This window comes from Paramormyrops kingsleyae, chromosome 2, assembly GCF_048594095.1.
Source record: "Paramormyrops kingsleyae isolate MSU_618 chromosome 2, PKINGS_0.4, whole genome shotgun sequence".
In the NCBI taxonomy this organism is placed as follows: Eukaryota; Metazoa; Chordata; class Actinopteri; order Osteoglossiformes; family Mormyridae; genus Paramormyrops; species Paramormyrops kingsleyae.
Genome location: NC_132798.1, coordinates 5,840,921 through 5,866,256, shown reverse-complemented (window position 1 = coordinate 5,866,256; position 25,336 = coordinate 5,840,921). Strand labels below are relative to the sequence as shown.

At 38.8% G+C, this 25,336-nt stretch overlaps 1 protein-coding gene across 1 annotated transcript; it reads right to left on the bottom strand.

Annotated features, from left to right (window-relative positions):
• Positions 1 to 7,858: 7,858 nt before the first annotated feature.
• On the bottom strand, positions 7,859 to 24,910 carry sfrp1a (secreted frizzled-related protein 1a). Its single transcript, XM_023838397.2, has 3 exons — positions 24,149 to 24,910; positions 16,419 to 16,499; positions 7,859 to 9,799 (listed from the first exon to the last, which is right to left on the bottom strand). The coding sequence occupies exons 1-3, from the start codon at positions 24,672 to 24,674 to the stop codon at positions 9,474 to 9,476; spliced, it is 933 nt and encodes a 310-aa protein (XP_023694165.1). The 5' UTR covers positions 24,675 to 24,910; the 3' UTR covers positions 7,859 to 9,473.
• Between the last annotated feature and the right edge of the window lie 426 nt (positions 24,911 to 25,336).

Here is a 25,336-nt window from a genome sequence, read left to right as displayed (position 1 = left end):
GCACTTTGATTCTAAACTTGTACCTTACCTATAGCAGTTTTTCTTGCACAAAACAGCCCGTGATGTCTTGGAATAGGCTTCTACTGACGAGAATACTACAACGAGAGCCCAGCCGCCTCTCCCAAAATGGATGGATTGAGGTGAATGAGAAATGCAGTTAAACAAACTCTACAGAGCCCACAATGGAGAAAACATATGCTGCACATTTATACTGCAGGTTCATTTCTCTGTGGGATGTGCACCTTCCTTTGGAGGACAGTCCACAGAGGACTTTTGCACTTGTCTGTTGTACCATTTTGTGCAGCCATATAATCAAGGGAGCAGTAAGGAGGCAGCGGTGCCATGGAGTGACGGACTGAGCCGCTGACATAGAGCTGTGAATTTGCAAAGTGATCCTATGAAGCTGAATACAGTAACAAGCATTTCATAACACTATAGAGTCCAGCTAGGAGCTAAGAGGCATAGGAAGTGTTTTATTTTTTTATTTTTGGCTGTTTCATTCTTTATTTGGGAAACGTGCCACTCCCTTCCCTTTACTTTTACTTCACCTCTAGCCCCCCCCCCCCCCTGGAAAGCTCATTTCACCATGTTGTGCTCAGAAGTGCTGCTAGGGGTCATTTCTGCCTTCTTCGAAATGCTTACCTGGGGTGGGGGGGGGGCGAATCCTGGCATTTAATGAAAGTCAGCATATCTGAAAGGATCCTCATTATAGGTCATGTGAGCCTAGGACAGCGGGGGAGGAATGCAGAACTGAGGAGGTGAGGCGGGTCTCAAAATTCTCATCGACTATGGTAAGAACATCATAATTACCGTCACTTATGCAGGATGATCCTGTTCCCTGGAAAAATTATGGCAGAAACTTGGCTTTAATGAAGTGTCTGGAAATCAGTAAGTTGTGCATTTCATTCCATGGGTCAAATGAAGAGGTACTACTGGATAAATCTAAATCCCTGCTTAGTCTGGCCAACTTTCTCAACATGATTTTTTTTTTACCTCCTTACAAATATGCAATTTGAGAGGGTCCATTCCAACGTGTTTCATGAAAACAGTCATTCGAGAGAAGCCTGAAACAGGCCCAAAATTTTGGCCCTGAAAGACTAGTCCGACAGCTGTGACATCACATGACACTGGTATAGCGCTAGAAGGCTAGCAGCAATCAGAACTTAATGTGCCCTTCTTGATACACATTTCAACAGAAGGTCTCATGAAAGATCTATAGATATTAAGCAGAACTCATCTATACCCATCTGCTTCTAATGATTGGCTCCATAATGCAAAATTAATTTCAGATGTGGATTCTGTTCTTTGAGAATTGGTATTGCAATCTTCAAAGACACCCATAAGAGAAGTCTGCCACAGCTTAATCATTTTATGGAATGATTGTACAATCCCACATAATTATAGCATTACAGAGCAAAGCATACATTTCACAGGATTTTTTTTTAAGTAGTCATCATAAGAAGTCATCTTCTACTGCTTACAGTATTGACAGTGAATAAGCAACTGAAAAATCCACAAAAAAAAAGAGGCAGGTGCTATTACGATTATGCTTATTTATATTGTATGATGAAAACATTTCACATTGATAACATGATGTTTCACAATGGGATTTTTGTCACTATATTTCAATCTCTTGTTGATTTCAATGCATATAGCTTGACATGGAATTCTGATGTTAGTGCCAAAACAATGCCTCTCAAAAAGACATGGATCAAAGTGGAAAATTCTTAATAGCTTCCTTTAAACCACCAGCCACCAACCACAGTTCAATACTGATTTACCAAACAGGTAAATCAATTCAGTTACTATAATAGTCTATTGAATTGACTATTTAGATACTCTGGTAGAATGCAAACCTGGGGCCTGTACTACGAAACGGGGTTATTGGCTTATCGGGGTAACTTGTCGGATTTAAGGTGGTCTGGGCAAAATTTAAGTGAACGAATATGAAGTCCATTTAAACTATGGTACCTTAAATCCGACAAGTTACCCTGATAAGCCAGTAACCTCGCTTCGTAGTACAGGCCACTGGAGGCAGTGATTGGGGGCAACGTGTTGCCAGCCAACTAAGCCTCTGTGCCTATAATGAGAAGGTCACTGAATTGAGCCCAGCCTCAACAGAATAGTCACATGTTCGTGGGACCTTGAGCAAAGCCCATAACCTCCAGCTCCCTGGGCACCACAAGGCGGCTGTAACCACCCTTTGCTGCAACCCCCCAAGCTTGTTCTCACCTAGAGGGAGACCAAGATGGGACAAAACAATAAGAGAATTTCCCACCAGGGATTAATACACTATCACAATTCTATTCTATTAACCTGCCCATATGATCAATGGGTTATCACTTTAATCATGTTTAAATGAATCACATTACAAAAAAAAGAACTTTGTCAATTGATAGTTCTTATAACACATTTTTACCTATAACCCATAGAAAGTTAAATGATAAAGCAATACTACGCAAAAGTAACAGGATACAATTGCATTAGTGTTAGTCACTTGACACTGAGCAATCTGAAGCTCTTCCAGAGGAGAACAGTTAAAAAAGTGAACCATCAAAGTGGAGTCAATAGATTGGTATAAACAGTAGGAAGTGAAGACAAAGTGACTCTGTCACCTAGCAACAGTGAAACGGCATTTAGCGAGGGCTAAAGGCAGCTTTTGCCAGTACAGTAGAATCCCATTATAGTGGACTCGCAAATCGCAGAATATCGTCTATAACGGACGAGGTCCGCTGGTCCCAGCCGTGCGCCTTTAAGAACATGCAGAAAAAGCATCAGATATAGCGGACTCGCATATAACGGAATTTCGCTTATAACGGACAGACAATTTGGTCCCCAGGGCCGCTTTTAGCTGTAGTTTTGTTCGGCTATAACGGACATGCTGGTGATATCCAGCGCAGATACGGAGTCTGGATTACAACAAAGTTTTTGCTTCTTGAACAGTGTTGGGTGTTCCTTATAGATTTTTGGCTGCAGATCACAAAAATCACATCCAAATTTGCCCATCATGTACCATTTCATCGAAATCTTCAGTTTTGTCATGTTTTTTTCTTATACTTGTGTCCAAAAATTTTTGTTTCTGCAATGTTTTGTACAGTCTGGGAATGTCCAGGCATGGAATCAGGCCAGGTTGGAAACTGTCCTGAGGAAGTTGGCAGCGCAGGCATGCCTGGGTAGGCCGGAGCCAGCTTGACACTGCCTCAGCTAGCTATAAAAGTGCTCAGTGCGTTAATATAGACCTGATAGCGTGTATGTATTGTTTCAGAACATTGCATTGCCTCAGTAGCAATGTGTCAAGTAAGCTAGATGCTATAGTCATTTGCAGGATGATTGGTGTCGGTTGATATGTCTTGTCAATGTCGTAACAGCCGCGATACATTCTGCTATATTTGTGACGAATATACGCTTGCGCCTCAAAGACGCTCAGTGACTGCTCTTGTGAAGAAAGCATATCTGTACTTCGGCTGTAAAATTGGTGATCAAGACAAGGAATGGGCGCCTCACATTTCTTGTGCGACATGTGCTGTCTGTCTGAGAGCCTGCCTCGGAGGCACTCGAAAGACGATGCCGTTTGCTGTCCCGATGATATGGCGAGAACAGAAAGACCAGGTACCGGACTGTTACTTCTCTTTGACTAATGTGTCTGGTTTCTCTGCCAAAAACAAGAAGTCGGTTGAATACCCTAATCTGCCTTCAGCAATGAGACCTGTGCCACATGACCACAGTCTTCCAATTCTGAAACCACCAGAGGAATGGACCTTAGACGAGCCAGAAGAAGAAACTGCAATGCAGGGAACTGGCAGTGACAATTATCCGAATTTTGACCCGTGCTCATCGGAGTGGTGGCTCTGATGCTAGGGTTCTGTACCAATAATCAGAAGGTTGTGGGTTCAAATTCCATGAATGCCCTGACTGATTCTACTCTGTTGGACCGTTGAGCAAGGCCCTTAACCTGTAATTGTTTCACCATGGGTATGATGTTAATCTACAAGGCCCTGCAAGGAGGTCCTCCAGCTTACAGGGAATAACTTGGGGGTTGGTGGCAGGATTGGCTCTCCAGCCTCTGGAAAAAACCTCCCACTGGTCCATTTGAACTGGCTGCACTCAGGTTCTCATCCCTGAGGTGCTTTGTCATGTGGTGGGTGTGACACCGCACTGTAAGCAGTGCATGCTCCTTACCTCCTCCTCCCTCATCAGGTGATCCACATCTCATAACACAGTCAGAATTAAATGATCTCGTCAGAGATTTGGGTCTGTCGAGAACAAAAGCTGAATTGCTGGGTTCGAGACTGCAGGAATGGTGTTTGCTGTCATCAGGTATGAAAATTTCTGCTGATTACTGTTGGGCACTGCAACATGATGCACCTGATACTGAATATAAACAATAATCAAGAACAAAACACTTCTAATTATGTTCAACTTAATTTGAGAATCATAACTGTGATTAAATACGTTATTGCCGGTAAACAGTTAAAACTCTATTTCTCAGAGATCCTACGTGATGCAGCAAATCCAAAACTATATTTGTGCAAACCCACCTGGTACCTGTCACAATCAGCAAAAACTTTTCAGGAAGCAAAACTTTTCAAAAAAATTGTTGTGCTGTGTTATTAATAGTCACACATCTGGTCAGGTAAAGTTGGATTACTACATGTACAATATAATAATCTATACCACAAGTGTGTATGCTGGGTTGTGGGAGTTTATGGTGTCCTGAAGTTGTGTTCTGGGCATACAGCAACTCTGGATATAACGGACTGTTTTGCCAGGTCCCTTGAAGTCTGTTATAACGGGATTTTACTGTAAATCAAACTGTATGCTAAACTGTACACTTCAAGAATGAGGATCACACAACAGCAACCCTGCAAACTCGTCAAAAAAGTCATATGGTACTGCTGTATTTGTTAGTTAAATTACTGTCATTAACAACAAGATTTCTGATTTCATTTTTACATTAGATTAATGTGTTGCTTTGTAAATGGGAAAATGCTACACATTTAATACTGTTTTTCTAACCCATGATTGCTCCAATATCAACAACTACAAAGCCATAAAGAAAATCCAGTATTACAAATATTATTTTTCTTTTGGGAAATGGTTGCTGGTTTCCAGTATTGCAAACTTAACAACACAGTATCATATAAGATACTTAAAGAAAAAGATTTAAAGCATTTATAGCCTTATTCTGAGCCACAGAAAATCCCACTGCTCTCTGAATTGCCTGTAGTGTGTGTGCCCTGCATCCCGATTCAGGATATGCTGCAGACTTACGGCATATCCTGCTTTGGATGGACCACCCTAGGTAACGATATGGGTCGATGTCCTATAGCACGGAATATTACAAGAATTGTTGTATTTAATAAAGTTTTTCAATTTTACAGCATGTTCATTAAATATTTGGGGGCCAAAGGTGAAATAGCAACATCCTCAACAGTATCTGCATAAACGTCCAGTGACATGAATTTAAAAAGATATACTTTTTGTGTCAGTCTTGTGTTTATAGGCTTGAAGCAAGAAGTTGCGCCCTGCAGGAAATGCTCATTTAATGATTGATTGTGCCTTTTATGGCCCAGTTGCATTTATTCATTGTTGTAATGCCAGAATTTTCCTTTGGGATTATTATAGTTTCTTTCTAAGTATTGCAATGAATGAATGAATGTATGAATGAATTGGATTGCTAAAGATTCTGTATAGAGATGAGGAAATGATTAATTGACAATAATTTAATCATGTGATCAGGTGATCAACTAATGGATTAGTTGGGCCAAAACACAGGGTTTATAGAAAAGGCTCAGATGGGGAATACATATAGTTTTGGGACCGGTCCACCGCAACCTATTCCATAAAGAATAATCCCATAAGTGATTTGTGGGAGCTGCCATCGTTAAACTTCACCATTCATAGGCCGCTGACAGCAGCTGACATTAACAGCAACATGAATTGATGGAATGACGACGTTAAACAGTGGCCCCCAGTTACTTATCAAGGTACCTTATATGCATACCGATCTTCAGGTTATTCAAATTTTACATTTTAGTCATACATTGGTCACGACAATAGCCAGAATAGAGAAAAAACACTTTACCACCCACCACATACTATATTGGCATTAATGTACAAGCTAGCTAGCATAATCATTCACGAGTTGCATTAAAACAATACAGAGCAGTTACCTTAGTGAAAAAAGAAAAATATGAATTTATGTTTTTATATGTATTCAAGATTATTTTATTGTCTGGCTTGTGATTAGCAAAGTGCCATATAGAGGTCATAGAGGGCCAAAAAAAGTGCCATAAGGGCCAAAATTACCTGAGCTTCGGATGGGTCCGGCACATAATACACACTGTCCCAGATGCTAAACACATTATCCTAAAAGGACCAGTCCAGCCTTATTAGAGAATAAATCACTCTCCACTTGGGAAAGGCTTGTGTTCTGCATTCAGTTTTTCTCCAGAGCAGAATATATAGCACATTGAGAGCACACAAAAGTAAATTGTGTGTACATTTTAGGGATTACATGAGCTTGAGTTTGTATTTAGTGGGAATGTTAAACTAATCTGCAAGATCGTAACTTTGGCTGGAATATTAGGGGGGTTGAGGTCTCCACCCATTACAGGGGAAACATGATTATTGGGGGGGGTTGTATTAGCTGGTTTTGATTTATTGGGGGGGGCTACAACCCCCCCCCCCCGTAATTTACACCCATGCTAATCTGTACAAACAATTAAAGACGTCGTACCCACTGGGGAAAAAAACTATCTGAGTTCCCTTCTGGGCTCTGTCTGTACCATTAGTGTATATGTTACAGTTCATAGTGTTGTGTCACAGAAAGTGCTGGTCATAGTGAAAAATAGAATATTAATATTTAGACAAATATATGAATTATATAACTGACACTTTAAGACATGGCCATTAACCCTAATTGGTGGGGACAGATTCTGTCATAATTGGCATACAAGTGAAATGTGCAATAAATAAATAGATATAGTTACATGTCACAACTTGGACTCACTGCATTCATGTAAAAACACTTTTATTGGCTTTCACATTTCCAGTTGATCCATCCAGTACTTCTAGAAATTTTACAGGTTGGTGAATGTGTGAGGAGTAAGGATTAGATGTGGGTGACAGCGGGTCTCAAGGCTGTGCGGACAATACAACGCTGTCACCCCCCTTTCTAGTTTAAAAACACGATGAGGTTCACAAAGTGTAGAGAATCTCTGTGTAAAATGACAAGAGCAAAGACCTGCTGTTTCTGCCATTTTCAACGTGCTGATGAGTGTACTTCACAATGTGGAATATGGTATTATGACAGTATTTTCAAATTTTCAAAATACCTTGATGTATCATTTTACCATAATACTACCCAAGTTTACCAATTGCACTACACTACTTGTATTGTACTTGCAGTACTTGTGTTGCAATACATCTGCCCTCTGCTGGTTAGGTTGAATATTATGTCTGTACATATGTGCCAAGCCGGCTGCATCTGTGGCCACAGACAAATGTAGCAAGTTCTGTAAAACTGTGAAATATGAACTAGGTGCAGCGCACCAGCGTTAATGCTGCTAGGTGACGATGTCATTAAACGCAAATCAGGCAGCATACCGCGAAAAATGCAACCAATCGATGACAACATTTTCCAGCCATTTTTATTGCCAGTTATCAACATCATTGATTAGTTGTTGCAGCTCTAGTTATGTCCCAAAAGAGTCTGATGTATGTTTTAGAACAAAGCTAAATGCACCCTGCAGGAAAACTTACCTAAGCGTGGACAAGTATGCCTTCTGATAACATGTAAGCTAACAGACAAAATGTGTTGGTCGATTACGATTAATGGGTCAGTAACCAGGTGTGATAGCGTGAATACCGTTTATTTATCCTTAAGTTGCCATCATTAACAAAACTGCAAACTGCATACAGTGAAGTAAAGCACCGCTGTTTTGCATAATGTACATACATTCCTTACGACAGTAAGTCAGGTCATACTATAGTTGTTCTCATGGTTATCAAATAATAATACCATTGCATCGTTATAGAAAAACTGAAGTAATGTACCCATTTCAGAGAAAGAAATTGCATTAAAGCATTAAACGGCTAAGACAGACATGCGCCTTTCAAACCCCAAAGCCATGTGGACCGCATCAAATAACACTTGCATTCCGCTGCCCCTGGTCTTACGAAAAGGTCTGAGGCTTAAAAACCACCAGGGGTGTGCATGCGCTCAAATGAAATACAACACATAATTGCTGCACCAATTAATTTTAAGCAACATTAGAGATGGTACACATTGGAGCAATAAGTGTTTTAGATTATAATGGACCAAGCCAAGAAATAGCTTAGATATCTGAAAGTCATTTATGAGCTAATTATTGTGCAGATTGACCTGTGTGCATGGGGCACTGTACTGTAAACAAGCAATGAGTAACCTGCATACAGCTGGAGAAATCAAACCCAGCTGGCAGTATAAGGTTAGTGGTAAGTCTTACCCATTCAGGCCTGCACCATCACTAAGTCTCGGCTCTTATGAGTCTTTGTACTTGAAATCTCTCCTACTGTATGTTGCACCTCAGACAGCTCAAACCTCCATGCCAAACTACCATGTTCTAAAATTAACCACATACATAGCACAATTCAGTTTTCTTTCTTTACTTTCACATTTTGACTATAATAATGATTGTTACAATAATTATGCACAAGAAGATGAACATAGCATGCAAATATCTGCTGTACGAAAAAAAAAAATCCCTAGGGATGAACTGTATAGAAATAATTAAATATACTGTAGCTATTGCATTGGTAAGCTGGCATAATTTGATGGCAGTTGTCAGAAATACAAAGTTTAAAAAAATATTAAAAGTAAAAAGGCCAAAAGGAAATGTTACTTGATACCCACACTGAGGAATATTATAGTGCAGTAATAATTTCTTTAGTGTTTAAGATTATAGTGATTAATGCTTAAAGTTATCAATTTACTGTTATTTTGTTGCCTGACAACAAAAGCTAAGAAAGACAGACATACTCGTAGCTAGTAAATGATAAAACGGGCACTAGATTTATTAGACCAATGATTTCACTGATAGTAAACTACTGTTTCTGAAGTTTAAGAAAACCACAGTGTTTTAAATGTTTCAAATAAGACGCTTAACAGCAAAATGGGAAAATGTAACCCACGTGATCATTACATTTTGAAAGCATTCTGCACGCATGCACACAAACGCTGAAACGCACATATGCATGTTGACAAATCTGCTGACTAATCCTGGAGAGGATTCAAATGCCGGTAAACACCCAGCATGATCTTGTATAGTGAAAGTGTCATTCATTGGAAATAAGAAAAAATATAACACAAACAATTCTCTACAAGGGTAAATCTGTAAATATATATCTATATTTAAAAGACAAAATGACAAAACGTTTTGGGTTGTTTTGGTTGTGCAAGTTCTTACAATCAGTAATCGGCAGAAGGCTGATTATTTGAAGACCGTCTCAAAAGCTGGACACTTGTGATTTCTCATCTTCTTCATAGCCTTTCTGAACTCCTTGCTGGTTTTGTCCCATTTGTGAATACCAGTCAGCAAATACTGCTTGTCCACCTTACGGCCCATGATCAGGTAAGTATTATGTGGGTTATCCAGCTGTTGGCAAGGGCAGTCGGCCCCATTCTTCAGGTAAAGCACCAGTTTCTTCAGGTCCTTCTTCTTCATGTTCCTCAGTTTAACTGTCCTCCTCTTCTTCTGTAGAATCACCTTACGATCTGAATTCTCCTTTTTAACTTCCTTGATCTTGGTCTTGATGGCTATAAAAATCAGAACCAGATACATAAATATTAGGTAATAGTGGCAAATGATCTGATTAAAGTTTCTGGGGAATCATGTTCACAAGTCTATTTTGTAATCCTGTAAATGTGATATCATTCTGAAGGTCCATGTTATCAGTATGGTCATTAAGTATTATTAAGCATGAAATCAGCAGTGAGAAACTATCTTGGCTTAATCAGTATTGCCTGGGTAAGTGTGGTGGTTTGTACACTGTAAAACATGATGAGGTAGGTCAAAACTGATGATGAAACAGATTGTTAAATTTATAAACTTAAATGATTTAAGGCAATGTAAACAAAAATGTCTTGGGATTGAGTACAATTAACCAGTATTTATTGTTAAAGTAACTATATATATATAGCTCTTATTTCTTTTTCTTTTATTTAGTACATTGATATGATGTAACTTAACTGCACCAAAGTAATTTTGGGTTTTTACATTTCATATGAAGACATAAATGGGTGACTGGCAAAGGTCAACTAAAAATGATTTAGAGGAAAATTGCTTTAATTTGGCAAACTCATGGCAAGAAATAGTAAAACTTAAAAAGGATTCCAGCAGTGTTGCACATTAAGAGTCACATCACAGACTTCCTATCCGCAAAACACAAGCCATATGCCAGACTGTTGCCAGTATGCCACAATAATGATTATGAATATTTTTATTTTATAACCTGGCGGGGAACCATCAAAGTGTTATTCTCCAAGACTGTCTTAATTTCTCATGTTGTACTTTAATTAATGGGAAACCACTTATTAGAATTTCCATTTTTGGAAACAGGGTTTTCAAACCCTTGGAGGTGCAAAACAGTGGTACTACCCACTGATCCATTCACTAAAGCACATTACAAGGATTATTTAGTTACTTGGCTGATTCCATTATCCATAACGATTGAAACAACTTGCCTCATGGGTAAAAGGTAGGCTCCATATTTTCCTTTTGTTTAAATAAACCTTAATTATGCTTATTCATGGTAAAAAAAAAAAAAAACACCAGCAAGCCTATCACTCAGTATGGTAAGGTTATCTTGGGCCATGCTTAGAAGAGAATTAAGTCACATAATCCTGAAAGGCAAAGGCCATATTCTGTCAGGAAAAACAACAAAGGGAGTTTGATTGCATGGGGTAATCAGTGGCAAAGCTGAGATGGACAGGTTCACAAAAGACGGTGGAAAGATTATACTGGGGGAAACACAGAGGGGAAAGTAGGGGAGAGGCAGTATCCAGTATCCACTTTGTTTCTGGGTCGGTGTGGATCTGTACAACACAAAGCCCTCTGTAGAGAAATCGGACAGGGCTATGGAGGAGGAAGAGGGATCTAGATAAGGTCTTCTCCTTGGAAAGCCAATCTGCCAAGCTTCCTCGCTCTATTCCCAGCAGAGGAATGCTCCAAATTGCTTCTGTCTGCACAGTGCATCTCCTGGGGTAACATGACCAGCTGTTTTCTCTTATAAGGCAATTAGAAAAGGATCAGTGGACTTCATTTGCCTTCATCTAAATACTCTGATGGAACACAAAGAAGATTATCTTATGAAACACCAGGGAGGGGAAAAATGCATTGTATCCGTTATTTTTTCCCATAAATTTCACTTTAATATATCCGATCTGCTGTTGACATATGCAACAAGGAGTATGGGCATTATAAAACAGAGATTTAAACAAAATTCACTTTCACTTTATTGTTTTTCTATATATGACCAGACTTGTCCTCAGTTCCCTAATATAAACTGTAATCTTACTTCTACTTTCTCTTTAATCTGTCTCCAGATTTTACAGTCTCCCTCCAATTTGTCTTAATCTGCCGGGTCTTTCACTAAACTCTTTAACCTTATAATCTCTTTATTCTCTTGCCCTTCTTTGCTGAAATGGTGTGAAAGTTGACCCCACGGTCTTCAAAGTACTTTTCCGTAGACCATAACTCTCTATTAAGAGTCCGGTAAATCTCCATGTCTGATATGAATAAGTCAAGTAGTTCCTTACTCTTACAACACTCCAGTAGTTCGGGGTACAGATCATTGACCCTCTTGTGAACCAGAGCCATTTTCCACCTTCCAAGGAATTTCTCCCAATTACCAAGCAGATTAGAAAGTCCCTGGGAAGACAATAGACACTGTAAAACAGATTTATTGGCAATTATCCTTATTAAGCTTGATCAGCCTATATTTCTTGTCAGCACACAGACCACAGTGCAACAAAATCCAATCTGTGCACCAATGAACTTTTGCTAATGACCTCTTAGGCAGGCAGAGACGGCAGGAGACCTCTGCTCAGACTTAAAATCGCCTTAAATTCTACGATAGATGAAACGGAGTCCAAACTTCATTTTTGCTGACCTAAGTAGTTTCTTGTTCAGGCCAGTGAGGCAGTTTTTTGTCCTACCTCTGTAGAAAGAAAAGGATCTTAAAGGAACTGCAGCATTTCTGCACAGATCTAGCAACTTTGAGGACGATTCTCCCATTAAGCCAAAAACTAGCTTTTTTTGAGTTACACGTATTCTCCCCTCATCAGCACGGTCATACCCATCAGGCACAACTCGAAAAAGAAGGCATGGCCAAGCAAGAAGTGTAATTAATTCATCATGCAGCAAAAGGGTGCTGTGCCCTCCATGATTCTGGCAACAAGCAAAACATGGAACATGGACTATTTCATTTATATTGTGAAGCCAATAGAAATCTGCAGAAACCCTTTTATTCTGAAAATGAAAGCAAGGCGATAGCTTACTATGACTATATTTGGTCATTCTCACTTTTGTTGAAGAAGGATTCTCATTTGCAAAACACAGTAAAACACAGTTTTTCAATTTTGTGCAGAGCACATCACATTACCTTAGTTTTTAAGGTATTATGTAATATAACTCTGATTTAATGATTCCTCAACCATTTTCCCCAAAGAAACACTGCTCCTGCAGTTTTATCAAATAACACAAAACTAGATAAAAAAATTTAAAGATCTTTCAACTTTACTGCAAATAACCCACAGTGGACAAATCAATTAGTATAATGTACATTCATTTCTTCAATTGTTTTGTATCGTAAACTGTTTTACTTCGGAAACGATCAATGACGGAGGCAGAACTGACATTTTATTCAGTAATGTGATTCTGCTGTCAAACTAAATTTAAAAACATTTCAGAAAACTGATATTACTGTAATGAGTTCATGTGTGTGTGTGCATGTGTGTGTGTGCGTGTGCATGCACATGTGTGTGTGTGTGTGTGTGTGTGTGTGTGCGTGCTTGTGCTCTATGATGCAATGCATCCCCACCCTGGCTATTTCCTGTCACCTGCCTTGCACTTCCTGAAACCTGGATACATGCTATAGAATTGCAATTGGCAGGGAATTGGGAGAGAGCAAAAACATGGACCGTCTGGTGGTCCCCGAGGACCGGGTTGAGAAACCCTGTTGTAGAAGATGGACAAAGTGATGAAATGACAGCTCTGATCAAATTTCAATATGCAAACCTACACAGCCCAAATGATTCCTCAGGCTCAGCCCCCCAATCACTCAATACCCTGTAATATAAAGGAAAATGAGAAATATGCACAAATATATAGGCTCTGAAAAGGAAGGTGCACAATATACCAAACGAGCAAGTAATGTAGCATCACCAAGCACTTAATTCCCCTGAGAGACCTGGTTCTGTACAGCTGTAGCCAAAGTAGGCATCGCTCACATCTCAGGACAATTGGGCCCTGTTGTGTTAGTGCCCAGATGAAAGGGGCCCTCCCTGAAGCCTGGATTGAGGGAGGGGGGTTAATGTTGGGTTTTCTGAACATGGAGTCATTCAAGCCCACAGCAAGTCACGGTGGCGACACACAGAGAACCTGTAGCTATTCTACATCAGCTTGGCCACCAGCCCTCCTCATTTCATGCCAGCTTAAGGAAAAGGGAAGTTTATACGCAGGAATGGCCGGACAACGTCAGCACCGTAAATGCTGTCAACCGCTAGAGCCTAACAGCCTCACCACATCACCGATTGTTTCGGTGCTAATTACTCAAAGCTCTGTAATTCACATCTGGCAGAAATAATCTCTGTTTCTCATCTGAAGAGTGTTCGCTACTCTTGTGCAGAAAACTTGCAAACCTTTTTTACTAGCTTCAGTCAACACATTCAGCATTTATTTAGCAGACAGTTTAATCCAAAATTACATACTTTTTTGAGCAAGCAGAGTCATTCCCAGAAGCAGGTAGGGGTTAAGAACATTGTTCAAGGATTTCGAACCAGCAACCCTGCGATCACGGGCACAGCGCGCCAACCCTGCAATCACGGGCACAGCGCGCCAACCCTCCGAGCTGCAGCTGACATTCCCATTAAACATATCTGTGATATTTGAGATCTGACAAACTTCATCGCATCATTTTATCATTTATTGTTTAAATTCCTGGTGCTCTAAGACAAGATCGTGAAATACAAATCTTCTAGCAGAGCAAATTTATTGATGTGAAATGCAGAATACTGGTTATATTAGAAGTACTTATAAGTCCGTAGGAATAAACTACCTACTCAAAATAAAAATAAAATATCCTTTGTACCGCAATTGCTGAAAACCAAAACTTGTTTTGATATTTTAGAAATGGAAAAAATGCTATATTATTAAGTGGTATTAACCCACATGGACAAAACATGTTTTCAAAACTTTTTCAACTTATCCTTATACATTGTTAAAAGTTACCAGGATACAGTAGGACTTCCACACATTCTGAATAGTTGATAATTCAAGCATGTCAGCGATTAACACTATCAGATATTTTGTTACATTCACACATTTCACCCACTTTTAGGGAACACTGTCCCACCCTCTTGCTCTGGAGCAATCTATCAGTCACACCAGGTTAACTTAAAATTATTTAGAACATCTCCGTATAAGACAACTAACCTTGGAAAGGATGTGAGCAGGATTGGATTCTTAAAAAGTCTCGCTGTAAGAGGTCTCAAATTATGCAGTTCCCCTACCAGCAGTTCTGAAGGCTGTCATAACAGCCACATTTAAACACCGGTTTCTGTAACGACCTACATCCTGTCTGAATCATCTCCAGTCACACGTGTCAAAGCAGAGGGACAGCATCTACATTTACAGTTTACTGCAGCTATTAATGTGCCGAATGAGAACTCAGGCGGAGAAATGATCCAAAAATTCTTAAAGTAAAAAAAAAAAGTTTTATTATATTCCTTAATTAACAGAAAACATGTGCATGTCATTATATAGGCTTTAAAAAAGATATCGATATAAAAAAATAATTGTATTCCACTTTCTCATGGAATTAAACATATAATTAGTGAAAAGAAGGATATTTCCAGACCATTATCATTAGCAAATTTCAATGCACCATCTACAGGTAAGTCATGTTCTAATTGGCTAGAATACTACCAATACTCTTGGCCAAACAAACAAGGCTCACATATGGATAATATATCAAGTGAAGTTGAAGACATAGATGAATGAGGACATGAGCTCTGAACAAGGTTCTACAAGAGGTCAACGATCTTTATTAGGCTGTCTCCGCTTCCAGCAGACTAGACAAGTGAACAAATACCAAATTTACAGCCCCTAATAGCTGCTCAATAAAAGGCTAAGTGCTTCTTGGAATGACACTTAATTCATTTGTCACAGGGCATTAGCTTTTCAAAAGGCAATAAGACCATGACATGGATTTAGCAGGTTAAAAAGTCTCAAAATCTGTTATTTTAGCAAAGTTATGGGTGCCTTTGTTGCTTTAACTGTCTAGTACTGAACAGCCCTAGAATATAATGCAACGTGGCCAGTATAGGTGTTCTATAAATGCTTTATCCAGAGATTTTTTACAATATGAATTCATTGTCTTGGAATTAACTAAAATATAAAAGCTTATGCAAGCTTGCATTTTTAGCCAGATAAAACTCACTAATCTTAGGTCCACTTCAATAGATATATAATCAAATAAAAGCTATTTAATCTTATTTAAGAAATTTAGGAAGATGGTGTAAACAAAATATCATAATGTGAAGTCTTACAAAGTCTTTGGTAATGAAAAGTAGATCCTGGCTGACCATCTTACTAAAACAAAATAGGTTAAACAGTAACAAATTATCTTTATTACTGTTATTTTAAAAACTTGGAATTACTAAGTAGCCCCAAAAGTAATTGTGTATTATATTTATCATTTGTGTCATTTCTAATGTGAATTAATAAGGCATCTTTATTTTCCAGTATTGCAGTGTAACTAGAGGACCAAGTTATAAGACTTAATAGGGAACCAGTTTTCAAGTACTGAACGCCACATTAATATATTTTACCATGGTCATCCTTCTCATGTGATTTTGAAAGGCAAATACAATTCTAAAGGGGTAATCCTTCAATCTGTGGTATTATAAATGTGTGTAATATAACTTTTATATAAACTGATTTGTCATTTTAAGGTACTGTGACTGATGCTTCCACTGCTTATAGTGGGTCAATAAAAAGATTTAACAATGTACAGTATACTACTGTATTAAGGGAACTGCAACACTGGTTGGAAACATTAAGAATGTGGAGCATTCTCACATTCTGGTCAAGTAAAAAAAGAAGCTATTGCGCCACACGACAGGGATATAGAGAAGGGAAGGTGGAGGTCCTTACCAAACTCACTGGCACACATGTGCTCCAGAATAGCATCCGTTTTCAACTCATTGTCACATGGTGGGCAGATGGGCGAATCGCCTGTAACGAAGAAAAATGATCAATCATTGTGCTAGTCTAGTGTAGTGCTTCCTGAACAGAAAAATAATAAGCAAAGGCATTGACCTGAAAAAAAAAATCTTTTCCCAGTCAGAAGCAGGAAATTAATGGTTAGAAATTATCATAATATGGTGCAAGAGGGAACTTCTACTTCCAAGTTAGATATGTTCAAATATACAAAATACAAGAAGTTTTAAGCACAATGGAATATTTATTTAGCGTGTAGCATTAATTTCAGGATTTCTAGCTGTACACATTTCAAAAAGTACACATATTTCTAAAGTACTTTCTAAAGTAATCTTAATATTATCAGACTGAAAAAAATATAAATCATTAATTATTCTTCCCATAAGAGTGTGTTACATGCAAAAGATGCAGATCTTATTTCTGAATGACAGATTGTGAACAGTCTCATTCTGAGGGTTTTAAAGCCTCGGGATCACGTGCTGCTTTCACCATGCATGCATAAATGCAAGAGACAGGAATATTAGTGCAACACTAGTTTTTAAATCATTGATGAAGCACGTCATGTACTCCATAAGTAACCAAAATAAAGGCATTAATTAACTAATAAGCTAATAAAGTTCAGCAAAGGTTTGATACTAATAAGGAAACTGTTTTAAGTGTCACGCTGCCAAAAAGTACATAGAATGATTTGTTCTTATATCTACCTAGCCGGTTACATTAATTAAAAGTTCTGAGTATAGTATAATCCATTAATACAGATGTATGGGTTTAATATTGCTTTATGGTAGTAAATTTAATGCTTCCCTTTCGTATTTGACCAATTCTTTGAATAAAAGAACAAAATGCATATTAACACACCCAAAGAATAATGACATTTCACAGTGAAATTACAACGTGGTCTAAAACCATTTTAACAATATTCTCATGCATACATTCTGTCATCTGAGAAATGAATAAAGTATGATCTCTCATAAGGCTGAGGTTAGAGTGATCTATGATTGTTTGGCTTAGAGAAACAAATGTTTCTTGCGAAACCTAACAAAGGAAACCAAAAACAAAAAAAAAGGACAAAAAGCTAAATATGAATTCATGCATTACAGCAGTTTCTAGGAATCCGCTGTCATAACCCATTGTCACTCGTTCTTCCAAATAACAGCAGTAATAGCAGCACGCTAAGACTGCATATTGTTTCTGCTGCACATGAAAGCAAAAGAGCTCTAGGCATCATCCGACTGAATCTGAATCTGTCTAAAAACATATTAGGATACAAAAACCAAAAAAAAGAAGAAGAATGAATTTCAATCAAAATCTAAAACATTTGAAGAACAGCTTCTGCTGTCTCTTCTACTCTTTAACCATTAAAACCTATTTAAAATTCCCTTGGGAGTAATAATCTAAATATGAAACGCATATTGTTTATTCAAATAATACATCTGCTGGACATCAGTGTATACATTCTTGAAGCCCTTTGTCTTTGTGACATAATCCCAGAATAATTAAGTTGGACCAGATACAACATTTACTACATTTTTAATAATAGTGCACAGAGCTGCCCAATCAGGTGTTAGCACTTTCAGCAATCCCAAAGCAATAATATTTCTTCTAAAGAATTGCCCATTAGCCGAAATTCACAAAAAGGCATCCAAACTTTATTTAATGCCAAGTCTCATTACTAGTAAATGATCTGATGACCTGACCTTGTATTGGAATTTCTTTTCTTTCATTTACAGCATGTCCTAATTAACACCAAGGCCTGCAATAAAACACTGTTCCTTGTTGTTTTTTTGCAGTATGAAAAGACTGGGGATAAGTAGCCTTATCTTTGACTCTGTGATCCTAGGACATAAATGTCGTTGCTTTAAACTCCAAGTGCCAATAGTCACGAGTATATTTCACAGTAGAACATCTTCCCTAGACGGCAGGTTACAAATGACCCCATTTTACCTCTTTGTTTCTGTCTACTTAGTCAACATTTTCTTTAAAATAGTAATCAACTAGCCTAACCACTCCGCTGTATTGTTTACAATAGCACTGATTTTCATACATACAGTACTGCATACAGTAGAGATGATGAGGTCTACAGATGAAGACTATATGCCTCATTAAAAGTAAATGTGGCAGGGTAAATAAGACTTCACCACTTGCTGAATCACTTTAAAATGACACTGGAAACATGGGGAAATGTTTTAGTTTCTTTTAAAGTCCAGAAGAGGAGACAGATAAGATTTCTAGTGATCCCAGAGGGAAATTCTTTGATAAAGCTCACCATGAGCCACCAAACCTCTAACTAAAACAGCACAGGTAACAGCACAGGTAACAGCACAGCTGGACCTTGACTATCTTGCCAATGCACCATCTTGCTCCCTGCACAGCTGTGAAGACTCACAGTATGGTTCCATCTGAACCTTTAAGCAGTGAAAGAGCCTCACCCCTTAACAGCCAATCACGGCTGTGGGCTTGCAGGGCTTTACGCCTGCAGGCACAGCAGCAGTTGTCCCAGCGGCCTCCCACTGGGACTGGGTAAGCTACCTTTTATCTGTGGCTCAATGGCTTTATTAGCAAGCATTTTTAAGAAGCTGTGCAGGGGTGTTTCCAAAATCAGGCATTAATAAACAGCTGCCAAGGGGGTAATTCTGACACTTCTTTAGGGAGATGCTGCTGCAGTTTAATGCCTGCAACAGGCCTTCTGGGGAGTCCAATAAGCACAGCTGTGCCTAGAAGACACCAAGACAGTGGCAAATACTACCTTCAATAGAACATAAGCAATTAACGTCAGGTGTCAAAGCAAAATTTTTTTGGAATGGGTGGGTAGGCTATGATACACACAGTTAAGACAACTACAGTTATGACATCCATCCTTCCATCCATCCATCCATCCATCCGGAGCCGATCCCGGAGGCTACAAGCGTAACAACCCAGGATGGGGCACCACCCCATTGCAGGGCACACACACATACACACACACACACACACACACACGGGGGCAATTTGGCAACACAATTATTACAATTATTCTTAATGATTATTCTGCTTACTAAATACCATAAAGAACCGGTTTATTGCACACAAAGTAAAAAGGAAAGTTCTTTGATTAAATATGAAAAAGCAGATTTAGTCATTTGGATATTAAGATGTCAGGATACTAATAAAAAACAGGTTTGTTAAGTATTCCAACTGTCCAGTTTTTATAACACTGTAGACAAACATAAAATCCCCTTTTCCTGCCTCAGTGATACTTGAGCATGAGAATTGAGCCACAGAAGGTCCTGACCCCTCCCAAAACCATTCCTATGCACAGTCCAGGAGAGATGCCTGCCTCCTGCAACAATGGATTAGAGCCCAGTCAAATGGGGGGGCTCAATCAGCTTTTGACGACACCAAGGAGGGCATTGTCTGCAGGGCAATAAACTCATAATAGAACTGAGGTTTTAGGTCCACTTCAAATCTGCATTAATTAGGGAATTGGGGGCATGTTGGTGGGGGGGGGGGGGGAGGGGGGGGTGGAGTTGTTATACAAAGGCAAATTATTCACTTAAGCAGTAGGAGAGGTTAACTTCACATCTAAGAATGCAACAAGAGTTAAATAGACATTTTGTTCGTGTTGTACAACTACTTCCACCACAAAACTGCTATTACAATACATGCAATATGAAACAGTACGTGATCCTTAATTTCAGTTTTGTATGTGAACCTCTCAAAGATAAACTATCAGCGAGTGCTTTCCCAGTGTAATTACTGGCAGTGCTGAGTAAGATGCTGGAAACAGAGCAGAGAAATAAATTATAATCAGATCAGACAAGCACTTCATGCCTCAAAGCAGCCTAGTAACCACCCAATTATAGAGGGGGGGGGGGGGGGGGGTACCCGGAGAAGTGTGCATGCATAGGCCTACTCAACTTCCAGCTGCCATGCAGAATGCACCTTTGGAATCATTAAACTTTTGTTCTCTTTGCATCCTTGTACAACTGTACTTCTCTTCTTCCCATTTCCACTTCTCTGACGAGCAAGGAGTGTTATGATATGATAAAAAAAACATTTTTCTAATAATTTCGGATTACACTTGAATGAATTTGTACATTTGTGAAAAAGAAACTAGGAAAGTAAAAAAATATATATTAAATAAAAAAGGTTATTCTTAAACAGTCATATCCTGTTATGCAACCTAAATCATGCTGGTGGCTCACTAAATATTGTAAGGATTTGTACATGTAACACAAATGTTTATTTTTGAAATAAAACAGGGGCAGATGACTTTAGTTTGAGATCCATCCCTATAGCATACATTACAATGAACTTGAAAAGGAATCATTTCAGAATGAAGACTTTGTCTGATACAGATTAACTGCTTAGGCACCAAATTAAATGGCTAGTCCTCTCTCTGTTTTTTTCTGCCATTATTTCATGGCATTTTGGTAGTCCTACCATAAATTGATTGAATGAGTAATTCCATAATTGGGATAAACACATCGGGAAATATAACGCACTTGGCAAACACCTATCATACACTTAATAGGGCTAAATAAATTTTGGGTCAATAATTCTGTGTTTAAAGAAAGATTTTACTGGTGAATCTCCATTTAGTGACCAGATAAAATTCCAAGACAAACTGAATAGAGAAATAAAGGGCACCATGAGATGGCACTGAGGTTTGTCATACAAATATTGGTCACACAAGCATTACCATAACGATATACATATTTTGATAAACTTCTCGTTATATTTTTCACAGTATTTCATTTTGACCACCAAAAACCCCTCCTTCATTACATATGGCTAGATCTTCAATGAACAGGTTAACACCATAAAGCATTACAGCTTTTGTGTAGTGTCACCGATTAAGACTGTACTGTATCTCAGAATGTTAGTTCTCTTAAATATTAGAAGGCTGCAAATGTGTGTTAAATCCCATCTGCAATAACACACATTCAAAAGAAGATATATAGATTTTAAAATGGCTTACAAATGACAATACTGTACATACATATTGTGAATAAATTCACAATTGTGCAAATTAATCCAAAGCCTTTTTAAAACTCCACTGTCTTAAACAAAGTGGCACTGCAGAGTGACAGACATCAAGCTCCCTCTTGTGATTTCTGATTCAGATTTTTGGTCTTCCTCTCTGGTACTTGATGTTCTCCTTTTTTGCCAGCAGGACTAAAGGCATACATTTATACTTCTTTATAAGGTATACAGAATGTTTGAATTAGCATGTATATAGGTAACCATGAATTAGTTTGTTTTCTTTAAGCAACTGGGTCTGCAGAAGTAACAGTAACATAACTCACCAACTGTGAAGATACCATGCATTCTCATAACAAACTGAATATACCTACATACTGAACTAATATCGCAATCCGACCAATCCATTGCAACAAAATGCATGCATGTTAACTATACTTTAAACTTTTACTTTACAATTTTGTCAACTTGGAATAAATTAAATGGAATAAATTGTCAACTTGGAGTATTCAATCTCCTTGTCAGAAAATATATAAAGCAAGCTAACTGCTTTACTAATTTAATTTAAATATATAACAAAATGTTACTTGAATGTCATATGCAACATCAATGGAAGTAAAATATGCTGAAGCCAGAGATCTACTGACTTTAATATTATTTATGTGATAGGCAGCCTTCATAAGGTCAACAATGCATAGTTGAATAGCTACATATAAATTGAATTTTTCAAGCCTGTATGTATATCCTGCTCCAAAAATGAAGCATCAGTGACAACATCAATGTTGCATTTTCAACTCAAATGTAATTAAGTAACCTTAAGTAAAACAAGTCTCAAACTTTCAAAGAGCCTATAGATTAGCATCCTAACAGAACAGTTGGGATGTTCATCCAGGTAAAAACGTAGATCTATAAAGTGTTACATTTATTGATAACTTCTATAACTCCTATATTTTGGGGGAATACGCTTCAGAATGCGCACGTGCCAGTAATTAAACGTCTCAGCCATTTTGACTTCTGGCCATTCCCCAGGATTCGCCGAGATTCGCTCCTGGTGATAACAGATGGGATGTTGAGCCATATCAGACGTGTGTGTGTGGTCTTGAACTCCAAAATGAGTCCATCCTAAGCTGCCATGTAATAAGGACTCCCTGTCTGGTCAGCCCCCAGACAGTCTGGGGCTGTATTAACGTTGAGGCTGAGCTGCTTCAGAAAAGCTATATGCCACAAGTCAGACCTGCTTGACCAATAGGCTTCATGCAGATTTAAAAAAGAATCCAATGTCTTGTTATAATAAAAGTAACAAACATCAAATAAAGATAATTATAACCGGCGTGCTGAAGAAAAACTTCTGCGCAAATAAGATTCTGTTTATGACTAGCTGTCAATTCCTTTTATGTCTATGTAACCATGTTATCCAATTTTTCCATAATAATGCTGTAATGAAATGCAAGAGTTGTGCAACGTTGCTGGTTGCTAGTGAAGTAATGGATTTGAAGGTGGAAATTCCCTTGAATTTATGAGCAATTTAAACCAATGGGTTGTACTTTCCCCTGGGAGACTGGAACATCTCTATACAAGTTAGAAAGTGTCTTCAAGAAACTGCTCACTTGCGGTGAGCAAACACGGCTCACAGCTTTTCAAAACACAGAACAGGTTACTTAGTGATCGCTTCCAGCAATGTAAACTATGGTCTGTTCTCTCACTATGAAAATTTAATCTGGCAGGTTATGGGTACAGTACCAGTTGCCTTATACCGAGATAAAATATTCACATTTAACATTCAAAGCTAAGATATAATATGGGGCCTAACCAATCATGTGCCCAATATCATTACAAACTCGTTTTACACTGATTCACACAAAAGAGCAGTGGCGTTTACAGATGGAAAGCCACGAAAAGATGGGAATTGCAGTGTTATGCTTCAGGAATTACTCAAGTTAAATCAGAAAAGATGGCAATGCAGCAGCTGAAAATGTGAAGCCGTTTTGGATTTGCTGGACACTTTTCCCCATCTTATCACCTTTTCCTTGTCTGAAGTACAGTACTACATTCACATCATCAATATAATGAGTTATATCACAATAATGAACACATTATTTTTTACATACAAAACATTCAACTAAAAAAAAAAAAACCTTGGTCAAATTCCCGGCACTCTCAATATTTAAACATTGTATGCAAGTTTTAATGCTGTGCGGGTTAAAAAAATAAAACCTTAATAAAACCTTTTTAAAAATTAGTATTACTATACCCAATACTTAAGCCATTGTTAAAATAATATTTAATAAAAGGTAATGTCAGAAAAAAATAACGTCTTCCAAAGTATATTAAATTGAAAAACCACACTTTTAAAACAATATTCAATTTATCTTAATGGAATTATTTCCCAACACCTACTTTACTCAACCAATACTGCAGTCAAAAGCAGAGGCACACTTATCTACAAATAGCCTTGGACAGATAAGTAGTTTTAGGACAACTTTCCAATAAACCCAAAAAAATCGTATCATCATTTTACATCGTATTATCACTTTAATAATAATAAATCTTAATAGTGAAATTATGGAAAGGGTCCGAAAGCTAGCAATTCCCGCAACATGACTGAACGATAATTACGTATCAGAGAAGACCCTAGTCTTTCCTAATATGGAATGGTGCTGGAGAAAGATGGACCGCGAAGAGGCAATGACAGCTCCCCTTACCTGCAGGCTTCATAGCCTCAGTCGCATTTGATGAGCTCATGGCAATGCACACTTCGTCCTGGGGAAACTTTTCACAGGTGAGCATTTCTGGCCAGGGAAAACCAAATGCCAACATGATAGGGGCACACCCATCCCGCACTGCCTCGCACAGCCAGCGGCAGGGGTAAATGGGTCGATCCAAGCACACAGGGGCGAACAGCGAGCACAGTAACACCTGAGTGCTAGGGTGACAGTTCTTGTGCACCAGGGGCACCCAGCTGCCTGCCTGCTGCCTGACCTCAGCCATGGTCTCGTGCTCCAGCAGGTTGGGCAGCAGCATCCGGTTGTAGCCCACGCCGTGGCAGAGTCTCAGGTCATCTGGGATGTCCACACACTGAGGCGGCTTGCCATAAATGCGGCCGCCCGTGTGGTAAATATCTGACTTCCAGCTCAGGTACTCATACTCAGAAGCATTGCTCACATAAACCAGCACTAAGACCAGAGCCAGGTGAGACAGCTGCTCCCGCACAGAGGGAAAGTACTTCATTATCAATAACGTATGTTTACAAGAACAAACCAGCAAGGCTCTCTTTAAGAAGCCTTTGCATTAAAAAAAAAAATAATAAAATGCCTTAGTTCCAATATCTAAAGCTTGGGGTATTCCCGCACGAAAGTTCGGCGATGTACGTGCTCGCCGCTCCGCTCCGATTCCCGCAGCTCGCTCACACTACAACCCGCCTGGGTAACATAGCCGATAATACTGGCGGCTCGGCAGCGGGAGAACGTTTCTGAAGCGCGCCTTAGCCAATGGGAGCGCGTCTCAGCCTTTTGGCAAGCAGATGTAAATGAGGAGGCTCAATTAGCCAATCGGCGATAAAGGGCTTAACTTTCCGCCCCACCCCCAGACCTCGTGCTCATATCTTTACTGAAAGGTACCTGGCCTCAGCCGCTCGAGACGGCTTTACGCTTAGTTTGCGTAGATGCTGTTCGGATATATGCTGCTACATCCGAGCAACAGCCGTACGGGCGATTTCAGGAATTATCCTCGTTCTTTGCTGAGGTTTCAAATGAAAAGAAACACTTTCAATTAATTATTAATTGCTTAATCACTTACGTAACACGCAAAGTGCGTCAATGAAAATAAAAGGAGTTTGACTTGAGAGTATTCTACGCACGTTCACTTTTCAGTTTCTCGAAAAATAATACGCC